The sequence below is a fragment of the Pyrgilauda ruficollis genome, unplaced genomic scaffold (assembly GCF_017590135.1).
Source record: "Pyrgilauda ruficollis isolate IOZ18807 unplaced genomic scaffold, ASM1759013v1 scaffold105, whole genome shotgun sequence".
Classification (NCBI taxonomy): Eukaryota; Metazoa; Chordata; class Aves; order Passeriformes; family Passeridae; genus Pyrgilauda; species Pyrgilauda ruficollis.
The window spans coordinates 289496-305675 of record NW_024508656.1 but is presented as its reverse complement, the minus strand read 5'-3'; the positions used below and the strand labels follow the sequence as shown (position 1 = coordinate 305675).

The following is a 16180-nucleotide window of genomic DNA, read 5'->3' as shown; positions in this document are numbered from 1 at the left end:
GTTACAATTGTTTGAATGTTTTCTGAGTATTCTTCCAGTCTCTATTACTGCAGTTACTGGACACAAGATGGAATGGTCATGCGTTGGAAGTGACAGCACAGAGACAGGAGCCTTGAGTCTCATCCTCAAGGCACAGACATCCATGCTTCCTTTCACCTGAAAGCCCTTACAAACCTTGATGTTTTTAACTTCATGTAACAAGAATGGCCCCAAATTTTAACTCTGGCTCTGAGCATCATGAGTAGGCCAGAGGACCTGAGAGGACTTCTTGCTCATCTAAGCTTTTGGATTTGTTGGAGATCAGTCTCAGCATTCCCAGGAATTTATCCACAGGCTCTGTACTCACTCAGTGAGCTCTCTAGGCACACCTTACAGCATTCAAGCTAATTCTTCTCTCCACAAAATCCTCACAGGAGTCATTATATGTGGCAGCCTCAGACTCTGCAGCTCCTCAGAGGAACAGCACAGCCAGCAAATCCCAGATCAAAAGTATTGCATTTTACAAGTGGAGTTCCAGGCCCTGTAAACCCAGTAGTTAAGAGAGAAACCATAAACCAAAGCACAGTGAAGCAGGTCAGAAACTGAGATTCAGGAAGGGCTGTTTTAGGCAATTATACAATTAGTGGTCACTTTCAGACAAGAATAAAGCCCTGCTTGCCACTCCAGTCTTCTTCCCAATCATCTGCTCAGTAGCTCTACAGCTCATGGAACTGGAGTTGCTTTTGAAGCTGACAACACACAATAGTTTATGTGTACTTGCTAAAGAGAAGCAGCTAAAATACTCAAAGGTAGTTCCTCAGAGAACTTTAAAGCCCAATTATCTCTGGATTCAGTATGCAGATTCCCCTCATCCATAAAAAAAAGAAACAATAGTACTTTATTAAAATACTAAATTTTATTTTTTCACATACATTTAGTCTCCCCACCATTTCCACTTGTCTGACCACCACCATGCCTTATCAAAACATTCCATACATACTTAAAATGAAGCTGAGGGTGGAGTCCTGTCTTTAAAAACTAAACAGGCATTTTGGACAACACATTCTTGGCAAGGTAATCTGGATGACATTTATCAGACACAGGAGGGAAAGCTCTTTCAGTATTTGTAAAAAGAACAGCCAAATAATGGTTACAGAAATAAGACTGCAGATTTTAACGAACTGTTTAAACTGTTTTCTTTTCTTACAGAGTCTGTCTCCACTGCCAGAGAGCTTGAATGACCTGGAAGTGCACACAGAAAGTTAGAAATCGAAATAAATTTTTAAAAATTATTTTTAGCTTACTATCAGCACTTGTTTCATAAAATACTGACAATAAATTATAACAAAAGTACATTCCTTTCAGAGAAAATCAAGTTGAGAAAGCATGACATTGGGTCCTTGTGCTAGAAGATTATTCACACTAGGTCACAATAGTAAGAATTCAGTGAAGGTGAGTGAGAGGATGGGTGTGGACGAGTGAGGCAAATACTGGCTGAACTCTGACTACCCTGGCTACTGCCACAGCAGGTCCAGTAGCTGAGGCTGACTGCTTTTCAATATTCCTTCAGGAACAGATCAATTTGTCCATCAGACAAGTTTACACCAAACCATTAAGGGAAGCAGGAAAGCATAAGCAATTCTGTCACTGCAAAACTGACTTGATGGAATTTTGACAGGGAAATCTAAGACACATTTTTAGATTAGTCTGTGTTAAGTAATAACTAATTCAGAAACTTGCTTCCTGATATCACCTTCTGGCTTGTGCTCTTTCAAGAGCTCTGTTGACTCTGGGAGAGAAGGAGGCAAGAATGCCATAATCTCCATCACAAAACAGCTCAGCTGTCCCAGACACCTCCCCAACAAAAGGCTAAACACCAGACTGGCTGAGGTGGCCAAATTCAGCAGCAAGGGAAACCACAGCTCATTTCCTTAGCCAATATGGTGCCAAAAGGAAAATTCTGTGGGTTTAGTAAGCAAGAGACAATTTACCAACCATATAAAAGCTGGAAAAATGTAATAAAATACTAGCTTTCCCATCTCAGCCAACTAAAACCCTTAAAACCATCCCCATATATTTAACCTGAAGTATTGTTTGTGGTTTGCAACCCTTTAAAACAGTCCAAAGCCCATAAAGATTAAGAAGTGGAAAAGAATCCCTGAAGTTATAAAAGTTGTTGGACTTTATCAAGCTCTGATGAATTTTGTTACCTTCTGGTCCTCCGTCCTGAAGCAATTCTTAACGTAGTTGGCAAATTTGGGCTCCAGCTTAGGAAGGGTAGTACCCTATTTGGAAAAAAAACAAGCTTTAGGGTCTGCAGGTCATTTAATGCTTTTAAGAAATAACCTATGATGCTGAAAACCCTTTGCAATACATGGAGTTTGAACTCACCTGGCAACTTCCCACACTAGTCTGCTTTAAACCATTTTAGGAAGTTTGTTTTTCTACCATGCCCAGGTATTTCTGACAGAAGTGGCTACACTCCGAATTGCTGTCCAAGATTCTTTGCTGATGCTGAAGATCACAACAGTGTTCACCACTTAAAATCATTGTTTGCAGTGAACAGTCCCATGCTACTCAGATAAATTAGAATGAATTCTGTATTTATGGACTCTTACTACAACACACAACCTGAGACCAGCCTTCACAGGTAGATTTTAAACTTTTAATAAATCATAGATACAGGTTTATCATCTTGTCTCCTAGTATCTCCAGGGAAAATAATACAGCATGCTATTTTAGGAGACACTGAATTCCTTCCACATGTCCCAAAAGAACTACTTTCCAATTTCTCAGGTGAATCAGCTGAAATATCCCATGTCCATTAGGACAGCACACTTAGCTACTCCCTGCTAGACAGCACTTCCCAGTAGAAACACTCTGCAGCACCAGATTATGTATTTTAAAGCTCTTTTTGCCAGTTAGCTGCTCTGCATGCTTCCCTCTGCACAAGTCTACTGTCTGCTCACATATCTACTGTGAGCAGCTCAGCCACTTGTGCTCACACTGCAGAAGTACCACTCATCACAGCTGCTCTGAGTCATTCCTAACACCACAGCAGCATCCAGGGGTTGTGACCCACCAGGATGGGCCCATGCATCACGTCAGGCTCACAGTCCAGGGCTCTGCATTTCCATCCTCATCACAGCCTGTCATTGCTCATTCTGCATCCACCCTGTATTTAAACACTCCTGGTCTCATTTTGCATTCCTGGAACAAAGCAACCCCCGTAACACTAATGATCTAAGCAGAAGATGATCCTAATTCTTTAGGTGACCTTTGCTTGCCATTACATGGGTTAAAAAGTGTATTATTTTGAATTAAAAAACCTCATCAGCAAACCAGCAATGCTTCCTAGCAACCACATCAGCCCTTCTGAGCCAGCCAAGTGCAGCCACAGCCAGGCATTCACTCCCATCTGCTCTGAGTACAGGAATACTCAGAACACAGCCCTTGCTGGCACATGCACTTCAACCCTGGCTCAGGAGGTAAAGAATCACCTGCTACACCCAAACAGCCTACAAGTGGATTTTCTATTTTATACCTAAATAGCTGCTAAGCTGCTAGCTGCACACTACTGACATGTGTGACCACCAAGTGCTGGTCAAACCTGGTAACAACCAGAGCAAGTGACTGCCCTGACACCTTAGAAGGGTGAAGCATCCACTGAAGGGAGAGTCAACCCCAGATCCCTCCAGAAAGCAAATGCTTTCAGGTCTGCAGCAGTGCATCAACTCATACCACAAGCACCTATCTCCCTCTTCTGGAAGTTACTGAGCCTTACAAGCATCAGGATACTGCTTCAAGACCAAGGCATTCCAACCACGCAAGGAACTCACTCCACTTTACTTTAGTAACCCAAACTGTATATGCAACATTTAAGTCATCTTTACAATAAATACCACCTAAGGGTTTTTTTTAAATTTTAACAGAGACAGTTCACCAAGAAATACCAAACTGCTAATCAGCACTACTGGAGAAATACAAACAAAGTGGTTTTGTTTCTCATGAGTAGAGGCTTTTTTCTGCAAATATGCTTTCATTTCTCTGAGCTTCAACATCAACACATGCTCAAAGTATCAGCACAGGAATCAGCAACATCATAACCATTTACTGAAACATCCAATTCTTCTTATCTGCAGAAGTGTAAAAGTAAGGCTGAGAAACCTCATTTCCAAAAACTCACCTTATCTACAGATGCTTGCATTTTTGCTTTTATCTCCTCTAATGACAGAGGGACTTTTGGTGTTTTTGGAGTTAAAGTTTTATCCTTCTTGGAATCTGGAGTCTGAAAATTATTCACTTCATTAGTAACTTGCACATAAAGTTAAAGAGAATATAAGATAAATCTTATACAATTAGCTATCACACTGATAGTCCATACAGTTTTCAGAAAGTCACAAAACCCCAATTTATGCTTCCCTCACACTCCTAAGAAGCATGAAAAGTAACAATTTTAAAATCTGGAGTTATTACAGTTAGCATAGTTGGTGTCTTACGCTTCTGGGCAGGTGCCTCCACAGCTCTTTGAATAGAAATAAAAACAAAAATAGCAAAAATATTTAGTGATTCAGAGTTTACTCTGCATCTGCAGCCAGATTACGTCATGCTTTAAAAGACACACGTGCAGTGCTTCTCAAATGCTGTCCTGCCATGCATCCTATGCTCATTTCTGTATGAACCTTCCTGGCATCATGTCTGAGTACATGCAGCAAGGAGAAGCTGCACAAGGAATCAGGACACAATTACACAGCACTAACAAGGAAACTGCCAGTCCTGCAGTGGGTCATTGTCATGAGAGCCCCTTGGCAGCAGCAGCCTCCAGTGCTCTCCAGTGGAAACACACTAGGCAGTCACTCTCTTGTACCAGGTGCTGCACAAAACCAATAGATTTAGTGTTTGAAACCAAAGAATTACCAGTATTCCCAAGGGACAGTATGTCTGATTTCAGATCCTGACTGTTGTAGGTACATACTGATCATTGAAGAGTTTCACAGAGAACATGAAGCAGTGAACAGTATCTTCAAAATGCTACATATCAAGATCTAAAAACCTAATTTGAATGTTAGTATGCTGTTTGAAGTTACCGTTAGGCAAGAAAACTAGCTTCCCCAGCAGAATACACCTTTGTTTTACTCAGTTGTTTTCACTCACTTTTGATTTAGATGCTGGTGTGGATGGCTTAGAATCTTTTCCATTCTGCTTTGCTTTCTGCATATTTTTTCCTGCAACCTCACGAACAGGCTGAAAAGCAAGCACACAAGTTCATTCGTCAAATGAAATGCAAGTAAACTCAAGATAGCATGTTACAGAAACCCAAAGGAAAACCTCTTGGTGCAGCACAGTAACACATCCAAGAACAAGCTCTGTTACCTCATTCAGTGCTATCTTTTTTCTGTAACAAACCATTACCTCATCATTTGGCATTTCATCCAGAAACACTGTCTGGGATGTGCATGGCACATGATACCACACGCATATCTAAGACATAGAGTCTAAAATTCCCATATAAATCAAGGGACCATTTTGTTCAGTCACCCTAGATCACATAAGATGGCAGGAATCTGTGTTTCAGACTGTCTTTACCAGGCCACTGTGCACTATCACTTATGGCAATTCAGTAGCAACAGACCAGCACACGGTGAAGTATAACATTAAGTATGTTTTTAAACAGTAGGTATGAACATAAGAATTAAGCTGAAGTACACAAGTGTGAGAACAAGAAAATGCCTCCCCCTCCTCCCGGTGCAGCTGCCCTGCTGTGCATTTACAGCACCACCAGATGGCCCTCGAGGGCCGTGGAACGGCACCGCCCGGCACTTCCCTGCCCGCACTGAACCCTTCCAGAGGCTCACACATTTACAGCCTTTTGCATCTGAAGTCGCTGAAAGCTCCTTTCCACAGCATGCAGGACTGGAACTGCAAAGCAAAACCCCCTTTGAGCAGGATTTCATTTGCTGCTCAACAGCCATCCAGGCCCACACCAGTCTGACAGCTGCATCACTGTGCCGGTAAAACCCAGTCACCCCTTTGCAGCCAAGGAAACAAAACATGGACTGGATTCACACTGAATTTTTTTCCCACCCTATTACAATTTCTTCACACAGACTGAGCTAAACCTAGCACATTCCAGAGAGCTGTGATAAAACTCACTGATTTAAGGAACGACCTGCCTGATTACTATTGTAGTATTAGCCACTTACTTTCTTTATTGGTGCTTTAATTTCTTCCTCATCATCCTCTAAGTCATCCTCATCACTACAATTAAAAAGGAAGTCACTCACCATAATTCAAGATCCACGTTAGGAATTGATCTTCCCCCCTCCCGCCCCCCCCCAAATGTTTTATTCATGAAGGAAGCAAGCAATCTTTCCACGTTTGCTTTATACCTTAACACATGGCTAAGTGCTAGGGCAAGCACTACCTCTGAAGTCCACTTCCTTCTCTTCAATACTGAAGGGATATATATCCTAGGGACTTCCACTACTACTGTTAGAAGTTAACAAGTAACAGGAAGCCCAGTACAACTTATCTGAAGAACATCAATTTACATAGCATTTTAGAGATAAATAAGACAAGGATGCCTTTTCCCTAGCCAAGATACAGCTTTTTCACCTAGCATCGAGTTATGCCATAAAATTCATGTTCTGAAAGTTAGCCCTGTATTTTAAAATACATTATCAAAACAGCAATACATACTCATCATCGTCATCCTCATCTTCATCACCATCCTCATCATCTTCTGCTAATTTTGGTTTTTTCTTTAAGAAAGAAAGTCTGTTAGGCGTTGATACAATTCTTTGGTAATAAAGAGCAGTGGCCATACATAACAGCTGTGGCTTAAGTACAAGGCTACTTTCCATCAATTTAGCTAAACCCAGGAAGTTACAGCTGCCAAGACCAAAGCTACTGACAAGTTCATGACATATGCTCTGAGCCTATGAATCTTTCCTCTGTAGTCCAGCGCTTTAATCAGCACTTAAACTCTAGCAGTACACTGATGTTTATACCAGAACCTGCAGTTACTGCAGGAGAAAAATTTCCCCAAAAGTAGCCATTATATCTACCCTTCAGCAAAATTTTGGGGACCTTCTGTACTTTGTTACAACTTCTGTAATTTAGTACAAAATAATCCCTTTCCCACTCATAATAGCAAGGCATCTAACTGCTTCCTCCTAGAGGCAGCACTAATACCAAACTAGAAGAAAATGCTGTGAACAACGTGACTGAAAGTCCATATACCTGTGGTGTTTTAGCTCCTCCTCCACTTGCTGGTCTCTTTGTTGAAGCATTAACAATTTTTGTATCATCTTCCTCCTCATCATCTGATTCTGGTTCTTCTTCTAATGCTGATAAAGCAAAGGCAAAGCATAAAAATCTCACCTCATTTAACAACATCAAGCAAGACTGCTAGTAAGAAACAAAGAGCACCACCCACAACTGAGTAGGTTTGGTCTGGCTGAGGTACTGAATTGATAGCAAGAAGCTTCCCACTAGTGACCTAACCACTGACTAGGAGGTTTTTCAGCTGACTGAAGCAAATAAATTTCCTACAGGGAAACCCAAACCAGGCGGACTACCACCCCACACACTGGTGGGAACACTCTTCACACACAACAGACAACAGAAAGTCAAAAATAACATTTTCATCATTCCTAAGGAGACACATTTGACAACTAGCAGAGAAAGATCAAAGACAATTTCTTAAAGGAGAAGACTAGTCCTGGGTTTGTTTAGTGAAAAACCAAAACTATTTCATGGGCAGTCTTCTCACACTCAGCTAATAAGCAGAAAGCATACAGTGGGACACCAACACCCACTTCTAAGGGAAGAAATCAGAACTGAAATTGCAAGGCTGACAAATGCCCCTTTATCCATACAAACCAAGTGGCAAGCAAAGGCATGCAAGCACTCCTCTCAACTTCTGCCCTACAGCCACTTCATGCCGAGGATGTGCCTTTAAGATTCAGAGGGTCAGTACCAGCAAAAGCACTGCCTGCAGCACCAGCTGCAAGTCTTTAAGTTCTGCTGGTGCTGCCAGCTGCCAGGACACAGCAGTGACCAGCCATACATACCTACGAGGTGCTGACCACTGACATAAACAGGCCCCGAACCGCATTTCAACCTCAACACCACTGGTGGCGTGATCTCAAAGCCACCCAATGAAACCTGTGAGAAAAAGCATTGGTATTCAGTCAAATATTCCAGGCAAAGTGTACTCAACAGACACCACCCCAGTGGAAACAAGCATCAACAGCTGGAGAGTCCATGGCTAACAGTTACTCCAAGTTCACTTTCAATACAGTACTCTGCAAGTGTTACAGGGTCAACTCAGTGTCAATAAGCCACACACACTGGTTTACACTACACTCGTTGCTTATCCCAGTTGAAGCACACCAAGGCTAGACCAATACACATTTGTTTCTATTCCACTTGGCAGCAATGTTGATTTGAACATAATCCATCCCACCTGCCCTAGCACTGTGTAGTTCTACTGGTACAATATCAGCAACTGAGTCAAACTACATTCCAGATAGCAGAAATGACAACATTCAGAGTAGCAATCATCTTCAGGGAGGCATTAGAGCTTGGGACCTGCAGAAAAAACGAATTGTTTCCATCCCAGGTTTAAAGAAATGCAACTAAAGATGCATCTGCTTGCATATGCCTAGACCTGTCTATATACAGATGCCATGAATAATTACTATCGCTTAAAAGAATGTGTAATTTGCACAAGTCCGTTACCTCCACATGACTCAAGTACTCTACCAGGCACAAAAAAAGATGTATTTACTACATCTAATAAAACAGACACTTCTCTGAACACACTGTTCAGTTTCACTGAAGTTCAGTTGACCCAAGCCATTTATACCTTTTTTCTCACTAGAGACCAAATTTACAGTATGTTCTCTAAGTTTCTGCACTTACTGTAGGCTGCACTGACATTTTCAGAGATGCCAGTACTACTTTAGTAGGGTTGCCTTCATAGTCCAGTGCTTCTGCTTCTACAATGTGTAATTCATCTTTGGCTCCAGCTCCTAAAGTAACCTGTGAAGTCAAGAACAGGACACAGTCTGAGCATCCCAAATACTTTAAAATCCTCCAAACTCCATTCACTGTTCTGCATCAATTAATACTGAAATTTGCATTTCTGACAACAAATGATTCCATCAGACTCCATCCCAAGCTGACACCTTTTCTCCATAACACTGAAACTTCCAAGGGGCACCTCCAGGCATGTTCTGATGACAGTGAAATCAGGTCACTTGCTGATGGATCACTGCACCAAAAGGAGGCAATGGCAAGTTCAGTGGTCCAAGGAGAGAAGTATAAACACATCATCTCCTATACTGATAGCTTTCCCCCTCCTACCACATTTTATCTGCCAACTGCTTCCCTTTACCACACTGTGCATCATTTGCTTACTTGACATTCACTGAGGACTGAGGTGTAAAAGCAGCTTAGTTGAATACTGTAATTTATGCACACACCTTTTGCTGTAATTCACCATGGGCTGGGAACTGCTGTCCCAAGGCATTTCTAAACTGAAGTGCCTGTATCCCTTACTGGATGAGTATGAGTCTGGCACTTTCTGAAGAGGCAAAACTCATAGCTGCAAGGAAACAAGTGAGTGACAGACAGCAGTCAGGCCTGAAATTCCAGTTCACTGAACCTTGGGCCTCTCAGACATGACTACATGCAGAAGATGTGAAGACCACAAATCCTTCCTACTACAACTATTCCCAACAGCATTGCACAAGGCTTTGTGCTTCCTTCCCTAAACCCCAAACAAAGAAAGCTCTCCAACCCCCACAGGAGATCTGGGTGTGAACACTTCAGGCAGAGGCACAGAAGTTTCCATTCCTCAAGAGCTGAGCTTTAATGAGGCTGTAATGGTCCACACTTAAGATGTATCAGACTGAATGCTGCAAAATGGAACATAGGATTCACTACTTCTGGCAAATCTTGTTATTAGCAAGTGAAATTGCAGCTCTGATCTTGCCTCTCAAATGTGTTGTCAACACCAAATTGCTCAGCTAGTGGGACAAAAATTTTAGAGCATCTCCTGTCATTTGGCCCAGTTCAATACTATAGCACTTTTCATTTATTTCTCATGTTTGGCAAGCATCCATGCATATGCTTTAATTTCTACATTGAAGGACCGTGCACTGAATAGGTCACGAAGCAGTGACCATCCCTGTTCTTACCTGCCATTAGCAAGACATTTACAGAAACCCATGGCACTTTCACCTCCTGCATCTATCCTCCTCTTTTCCGTCTTACCCCCTTTTCTCCCCATCTTGCTGTACCTCAAGGCCTAGTCCACCACCACACTTTCTTTTTTGTTCCCACCATGTCCCAGACCTTCCAGCTCTTCAAGTCTTTTAAACATTTCCTAGTTTGTCCTTTGGTATTTTAATCCTATTTCTCCTGTGCATCCTCTCTTTTTATTCTATGAAAAGAGATTACTGACATAAGACTTCACTCCCCCCACAAGCCTAACAACAAAGCAGTGATGTGGATTGATCTGCTTCATCCCTTAGTGTACAAAATCAGAAGAGAGGATACAGTTAATTTTGAAAATAGAAAAGGAACTTTTGAGTAAAACAATACAATTTAAGTATGACTCATTTTATCGGCATTACAAACATTCAGATACAAGAGATCTGCATGTGGACTTGCCCTACACATTGCTACACTCTTCCATCAAAAGGAATTGTAATTAAGAACAAATTACTAATTGTCAAATCCAGGCTGTAGTTTTCATAATATACGAGGATGGAAAACACATGATTCACATGACTAACAGAAGTGTTTTAAGTAACACCATTAAGTGTTTGGAGATACTTATTATGCAAGTGACCTCCAGGAAGCAATTCTCCTGTAGGAATTAGTCCACAATTTTAAGACTCTCTTGCTTCCAAGTATCAAAGCATTTCCTTGCATTTAAATAAACACAGCAATACGCCATAAAGATGCTACAACTCTTTAATTTCTTATCTGTTAAGATGGGCACATTATTGTTTTGCTACCCAAAACAAAAGCCCTGAAATTTTGTGTCTGACTTGTGTGGCACCAGAAAGCTCCAAGAACTCCCTAGGAACCTGTTAGATAAATTATCTGAATGAAAGATGGGGTTTCCCAGTTACATCGTTGGAGAGGGCAAACCAAGGACAATAAATCAAAACATAAACCTTCTGCTCTCTTGTTTGGATTTAACTTATCTGCTTCTGGGAAAGACAACAAACTCGAATTATGTTTGGGAACACAATGAAATGGTTTTCAACATCCAGTTTTCAGTAGTCTACAAGAGTGTGCCTATGTATGACTCCCAAATCTACCCTTCCCCCTCTGCTCCAGTAGTACCTGCACTATTTCCCTTAGTGATGCCTCAGTGTATAGTCTAGCATTTAATTCCGTTTAGCATATATTTATTAACCCAACATTTTCCAGCCTTGCATTTGTTTGCTGTCCACAATGAAACATCAGTAGAGAAACGTTTACAATACAGAAAATATCTGCAATTACAGAATACGCTCCACTGCCAGTAAGAGACTGTTATTTTTAACAGATTTACATAACAATTATCACCTGAACTATGACTGGAGAAATAAATGACACAGTAAAAAACTCACCATCACAGCACACCACTACATTTAAAATATTAAGTGTAAAAGCTAAACACTACTTGCCGTTCTCAGAGACAACTGATGTTCATTTTCTTCATCATCTACTTTAAACTGAAACTCCTTATCCGCTTTAAGCTCGCAGCCTGTAAGAAAACAATTTAATTATAAGCCTGCTGCTTTACTTAAGACGCAAGGGTTTGCTAACCAGTTATTTGGCAGCTTGCTGCTCCCAGGTCTCGTACTTGCAGGGAACTAGCGGCTCACTCCGGGCACGCACGGAGCGGAACACGTGGGGTGATGAAAACCCCAGGCGAGCGCGCGGCCTGCTGTCGACCACGCAGCTCCCCGCACGGCCCGTTCGAGCCCACCAGCTTCAAAGACCATCCCCGCCCAGCGTCCGCCGCGGTACCCGGGGCGATGAAACCTCCGTTACAGCCCGCCGTGGGCGGCCGGGCGTGCCCCGGGGCGATGGGCTGCAAGGCGCGCGCGACCGCGGCGCTCCACGTGCTCCGCCTCCGACCGCGCTGCCATGTGCTCCGCGGGTACTGCCGGCGCGCCGCGTCCTTAGGAACGGCGGGAGACGACGGGAACAAAGCGCGGAACAAAGCGGGACGGGCCCCGCCACGTGCGGGCCGCGCGCCACGTGGGGATCGCGCGGGAATGGCCGCTGCGCGCCCCCGGCCCTGACCGAGCCCCCCCTTCCCTTCCCCGAGCGCGGAGGGGCGGCGCTCGGCCGGCACAGGCCGCGGCCCCGCACGGCACCCGCACGGCGCTCGGCCCCGGGGCCTGCGGGGGCGACGGGGCCAGCGGGCCCCGAGAGAGCGTGGCCGCGGGCGCGGCGAGCGTTACCGAAGAGAAAAGTCTGCGGGCGCAGGGGGCCCATGCTCTCCATGTCCATGGCGCAGTCCTCCATCGCGGGGCTGGGTACGACTGACCGAGGCTACGGCGCTGCGGGCGGACGCGCACTAAAGGAAGCCCCGTGCCCGCCCACTCGCTGATATAGCCTCGTGTTCTCGCGAGAGCTCTCGCCGGGCCCGTCCCTCTGTCCCCCGCGCCGCCCCTGCGCACGCGCGCAGCTTGGCGGTGGTAGCGCGCGGGGCCGGGCGGGCCGCCAGGGGGCGTCGCGGGGCCGGGGCCGGGGCCGAGTGAGGGGCCGATGGCGCTGAGGGCGCCCCGGGAGCGCGGGAATCGCAGCCTCCGCTCCACGGCCGCCTCGCGTGGGGCAGAGCGTGAGTGGGGATGGCCGCGTTCCGCTCCACGGCCGCCTCGCGTGGGGCAGAGCCGTGAGTGGGGATGGCCGCGTTCCGCTCCACGGCCGCGCAGCACGTGGGGACGGCGATGGGGGGCGCGGCCACAGCCCCCCGGGCCTGGCACAGGGCTTGCGGCCGCACCAGCCCGAGCGGTTTTGCCGGCCGTACTGCAGTGGAACGGCTCTGTGACGGGAGCTGGTTGCTGCTGTCATCTTTGACTAAAATAAATGAACGAAAGCAGCTCCCTTCCTGTGCATTACGTGTTAGGATCAGCTCCCATCCCGAGCTATTGCTCCCTGTGCCACTGGCTCTGATGGCCAGGGACAACAACACTGTGGGAACCTCCTTTTTAGCTGGCATGTGATGGGAGCAAACCACTTTTTAATGTGAGTTACCACACGGGGAAATCTGTGACAACAAAGCTTAAAGTCACAGGGTAATTTTATACGTAGAGCTACCAGTCCTGGAAAGACTTGTTTGCCTCAAAGGTGGGAGCCCATCAGTGGCCCTGGCCTGGGCTCACCGTCCATACATTCCGGGCCATTGTGTCCTGGGGCTGATGTGTGCCAGTCAGGTCCCTTGTGTGCCAATCTCACACTTACCTGAACACTTACTCTGCAAAAATAAAAGTATATAGGCTCTTGGTGCTCTTATCTCTCCACTGATTTGAAATGTGTAACTTGTAGTCGTGTCACCTTCATTCACTTTCATAAGGAACAACATTAAATTATGTTGCTGAAAATGAGACAAACTGAGGTGAAGAATAACTGACACAATGAGAAAATAAAACTTATCCTGTCAAAGATTCCCCTTGCTCACTCTTCCATGAAGCTGGCCCCTTTGCAAACAGCAAATGCAGTTCCACAGGATACACGGGGCTTCGTCAGGATATGATCCCCTGCCATCCCCTTAACATTAGAGCAGATCGTCCACTGAGGTGTTTCAGGTGGGTTGCCACAGGCTGACTAAAATTCAGTAATAGTTAAATTGTGTGTGAAAACAAGGTACAGAAATAAATAGAAGCGCAGCTTAGCATACGAGTGAGGATGGATATTCTGTGATTCTGTGATTTACTCCCCTTTAAGTCTCACAAGGAACCAGAGAACAAACAGTGTTTATTTCATTTTCTAACATTTGTTTGGTTAATTTCTTATTAGTAATAAAAAGTAATTACTGCTGAGGATGGCCCTTAGGGTAGGAAGAGTGGCAGCTATGGGAAGATACACCCAGGGACCTGTGGAGCAGCAGAGGCAGAAATACCACCAAGTGCAGTGGCTGGTGTCCCTGGCAGAGACATCTCAGCCTTAAGAGCGGCAAAGATGCAGATGAGGCATTTATTTGGGTGGGATTGAGAATGGGAACTAGTATCAAAATTTCAAATGAAGTTATGGCATGACCCAGATGTCAGACTGGAGCTGGAAGGTGGATCCTACACAGTCATAGCGGAAGGGAGTGAATTACATTTACCTGTAATGCCAACAGGAGGACATGGCTGCTGTCAGACCCACCCAAAGCCCTGCCCCGCAGGGCACTGAGCAGCTCACAAACTGCAGCTCCAGAAGTCCACCCTGCTCTGCTGAAGGGAACAGTGCAACCACAGCATGTCCTCCTGTGTGCAGAGTCACTTTTAATACAATTACAGTCTTCCATTATGGAGGAAATAAATGTGGGAGGAAACAAAGTATAGACACAGAGAAGCAAAACAGGGGTAGGAAGTAGGAGATATATGCTTACTGCGTCTCATTTGGCTCCATAGGGCTTTAGAAGGGCTGTCATATATCATGACATTTATTATTTCTGCCATGGTACTAGGATGAGAAGTCCATTACAATATTGATCATTTTACTTTGCTCGGCTCTGTGCTGTGTAATACTCAGCATGGCAGAAAAGGCTTACAAGTGATTTAGAAACAGCCGTACAGGGACAACTAGGGGAAAATCAGAGCTTCCCTTAATGGAATTCTCTTTTTAGTGAGCTTTTACAAAACTTAGGAAATTGTATTTTAAGCATGGTTAAAACCACAGCACAGTTGTAGTCAAACAATCAGAAGCCATAGAGACAGTAAAGATTTCCTATGCAATCTTAATTTACATGCTGACATAATGAAATAATCTTCAGCTGCCCTGCCCCATGGCCATCACATAACCTCTCCACCGGGCTCCTCCTCCCTTCACTAGTCAACAGTTTCTGTCCCAGTGAACTAAGGGCCAAAATCTTAACTGGCATCAAAACACCCTTCTTGATCTAAAAAAAAAGATCACTTGCACACCAGAAAATCCAAATATTTCACTTTAGCCTGAAATAACTGCATATTGCCATCCCCAGAGAGGGCAGCAAGAGGCAGGTCCCCATGAACTGGGGGTACCAGCAGGAGCAATGTGCTGTCTGGGCACTGCGGTGGCAGCACGGACAGAGCCGCCCTGCTGGGTGCCAGGTGAGCACCCTGAACACAGGTGACAGCTGCATCTCCTGGGGCTGCTTTGAGAGGATTTGGTCTTGCGTTTGTCATTTCCCTTCATCTCCAGGCTGGTTTGCAGCCAGCTCAGGACAGGCAGCTGTGATGGAGGGACCATCCTTACCCGGTTGTCTTCTTACCCACAGTCTGCTTTTTGCTGCTGACTCTGCTGTAAGCGGCACTGGAAGTTTTCTTCATCTTCCCTCTTCCTGTAGTGTCTGTTCCATCCCCAGCTTTGCCTGTAGCATATTATTAATGCAGAGCAGCATAAAGAGCTGCATCAGATGGTCCTTCAGCACCAAAGAATGCTGCATAAGGGGAGCAGAGGGAGCTGGTGACCCAGCTTCTGCTAATGGCAGCACAAGCTGGTGCTGCTCCATCTCTTCTATGATTTTGCATAGAGCTTTCAGTGGATCCTTCTCCTATTAGGGCTCAATTTCAGACATACAACTGTAAAAGGGAGGAATGACAGGTGAGCCAGGATGTCCACAGGGGAGGCACTCAGGTACTGCAGTGATGAAAAGAAGTAAGGTTACACAGATAGATTACAGGTATCAGTGTCCACAGCAGTAAAAATTGAGATAGCCTGACATTTCTGTCCTTTTTCCTTCTTTTTTTTTCTTTTTTCTTTAAATATTCAGTACAGAATAGCCTCTGGGTCCTGGCCATGACCCTTCCTGGCTACTGCAAAAATTAACCCTGTCCTGACTGAAACTGGGAGAAAAGCCAGGATACTTTAAAACTTTCTGTGTCCTGCAGGTCCCAAAGCTGAGGCCACCTCCCAGTAGAAGCAGTAGGAGCTTGGAGTTGGTGGGGCTGATGTGGGTCAGGAACGGGGTGGCAGCAAAGAGCTCCATCAGCCATGT

General features: G+C 44.8%; 1 protein-coding gene across 1 annotated transcript; it reads right to left on the bottom strand.

Moving 5' to 3' along the window:
* Positions 1–880: 880 nt before the first annotated feature.
* On the bottom strand, positions 881–12592 carry NPM1 (nucleophosmin 1). Its single transcript, XM_041470319.1, has 11 exons — positions 12459–12592; positions 11673–11752; positions 8908–9027; positions 8055–8148; positions 7222–7328; positions 6679–6740; positions 6183–6237; positions 5134–5223; positions 4166–4267; positions 2190–2264; positions 881–1221 (listed from the first exon to the last, which is right to left on the bottom strand). Exons 1-11 carry the CDS (start codon positions 12520–12522, stop codon positions 1183–1185), a joined length of 888 nt encoding a protein of 295 aa, XP_041326253.1. The 5' UTR covers positions 12523–12592; the 3' UTR covers positions 881–1182.
* Positions 12593–16180: the final 3588 nt, after the last annotated feature.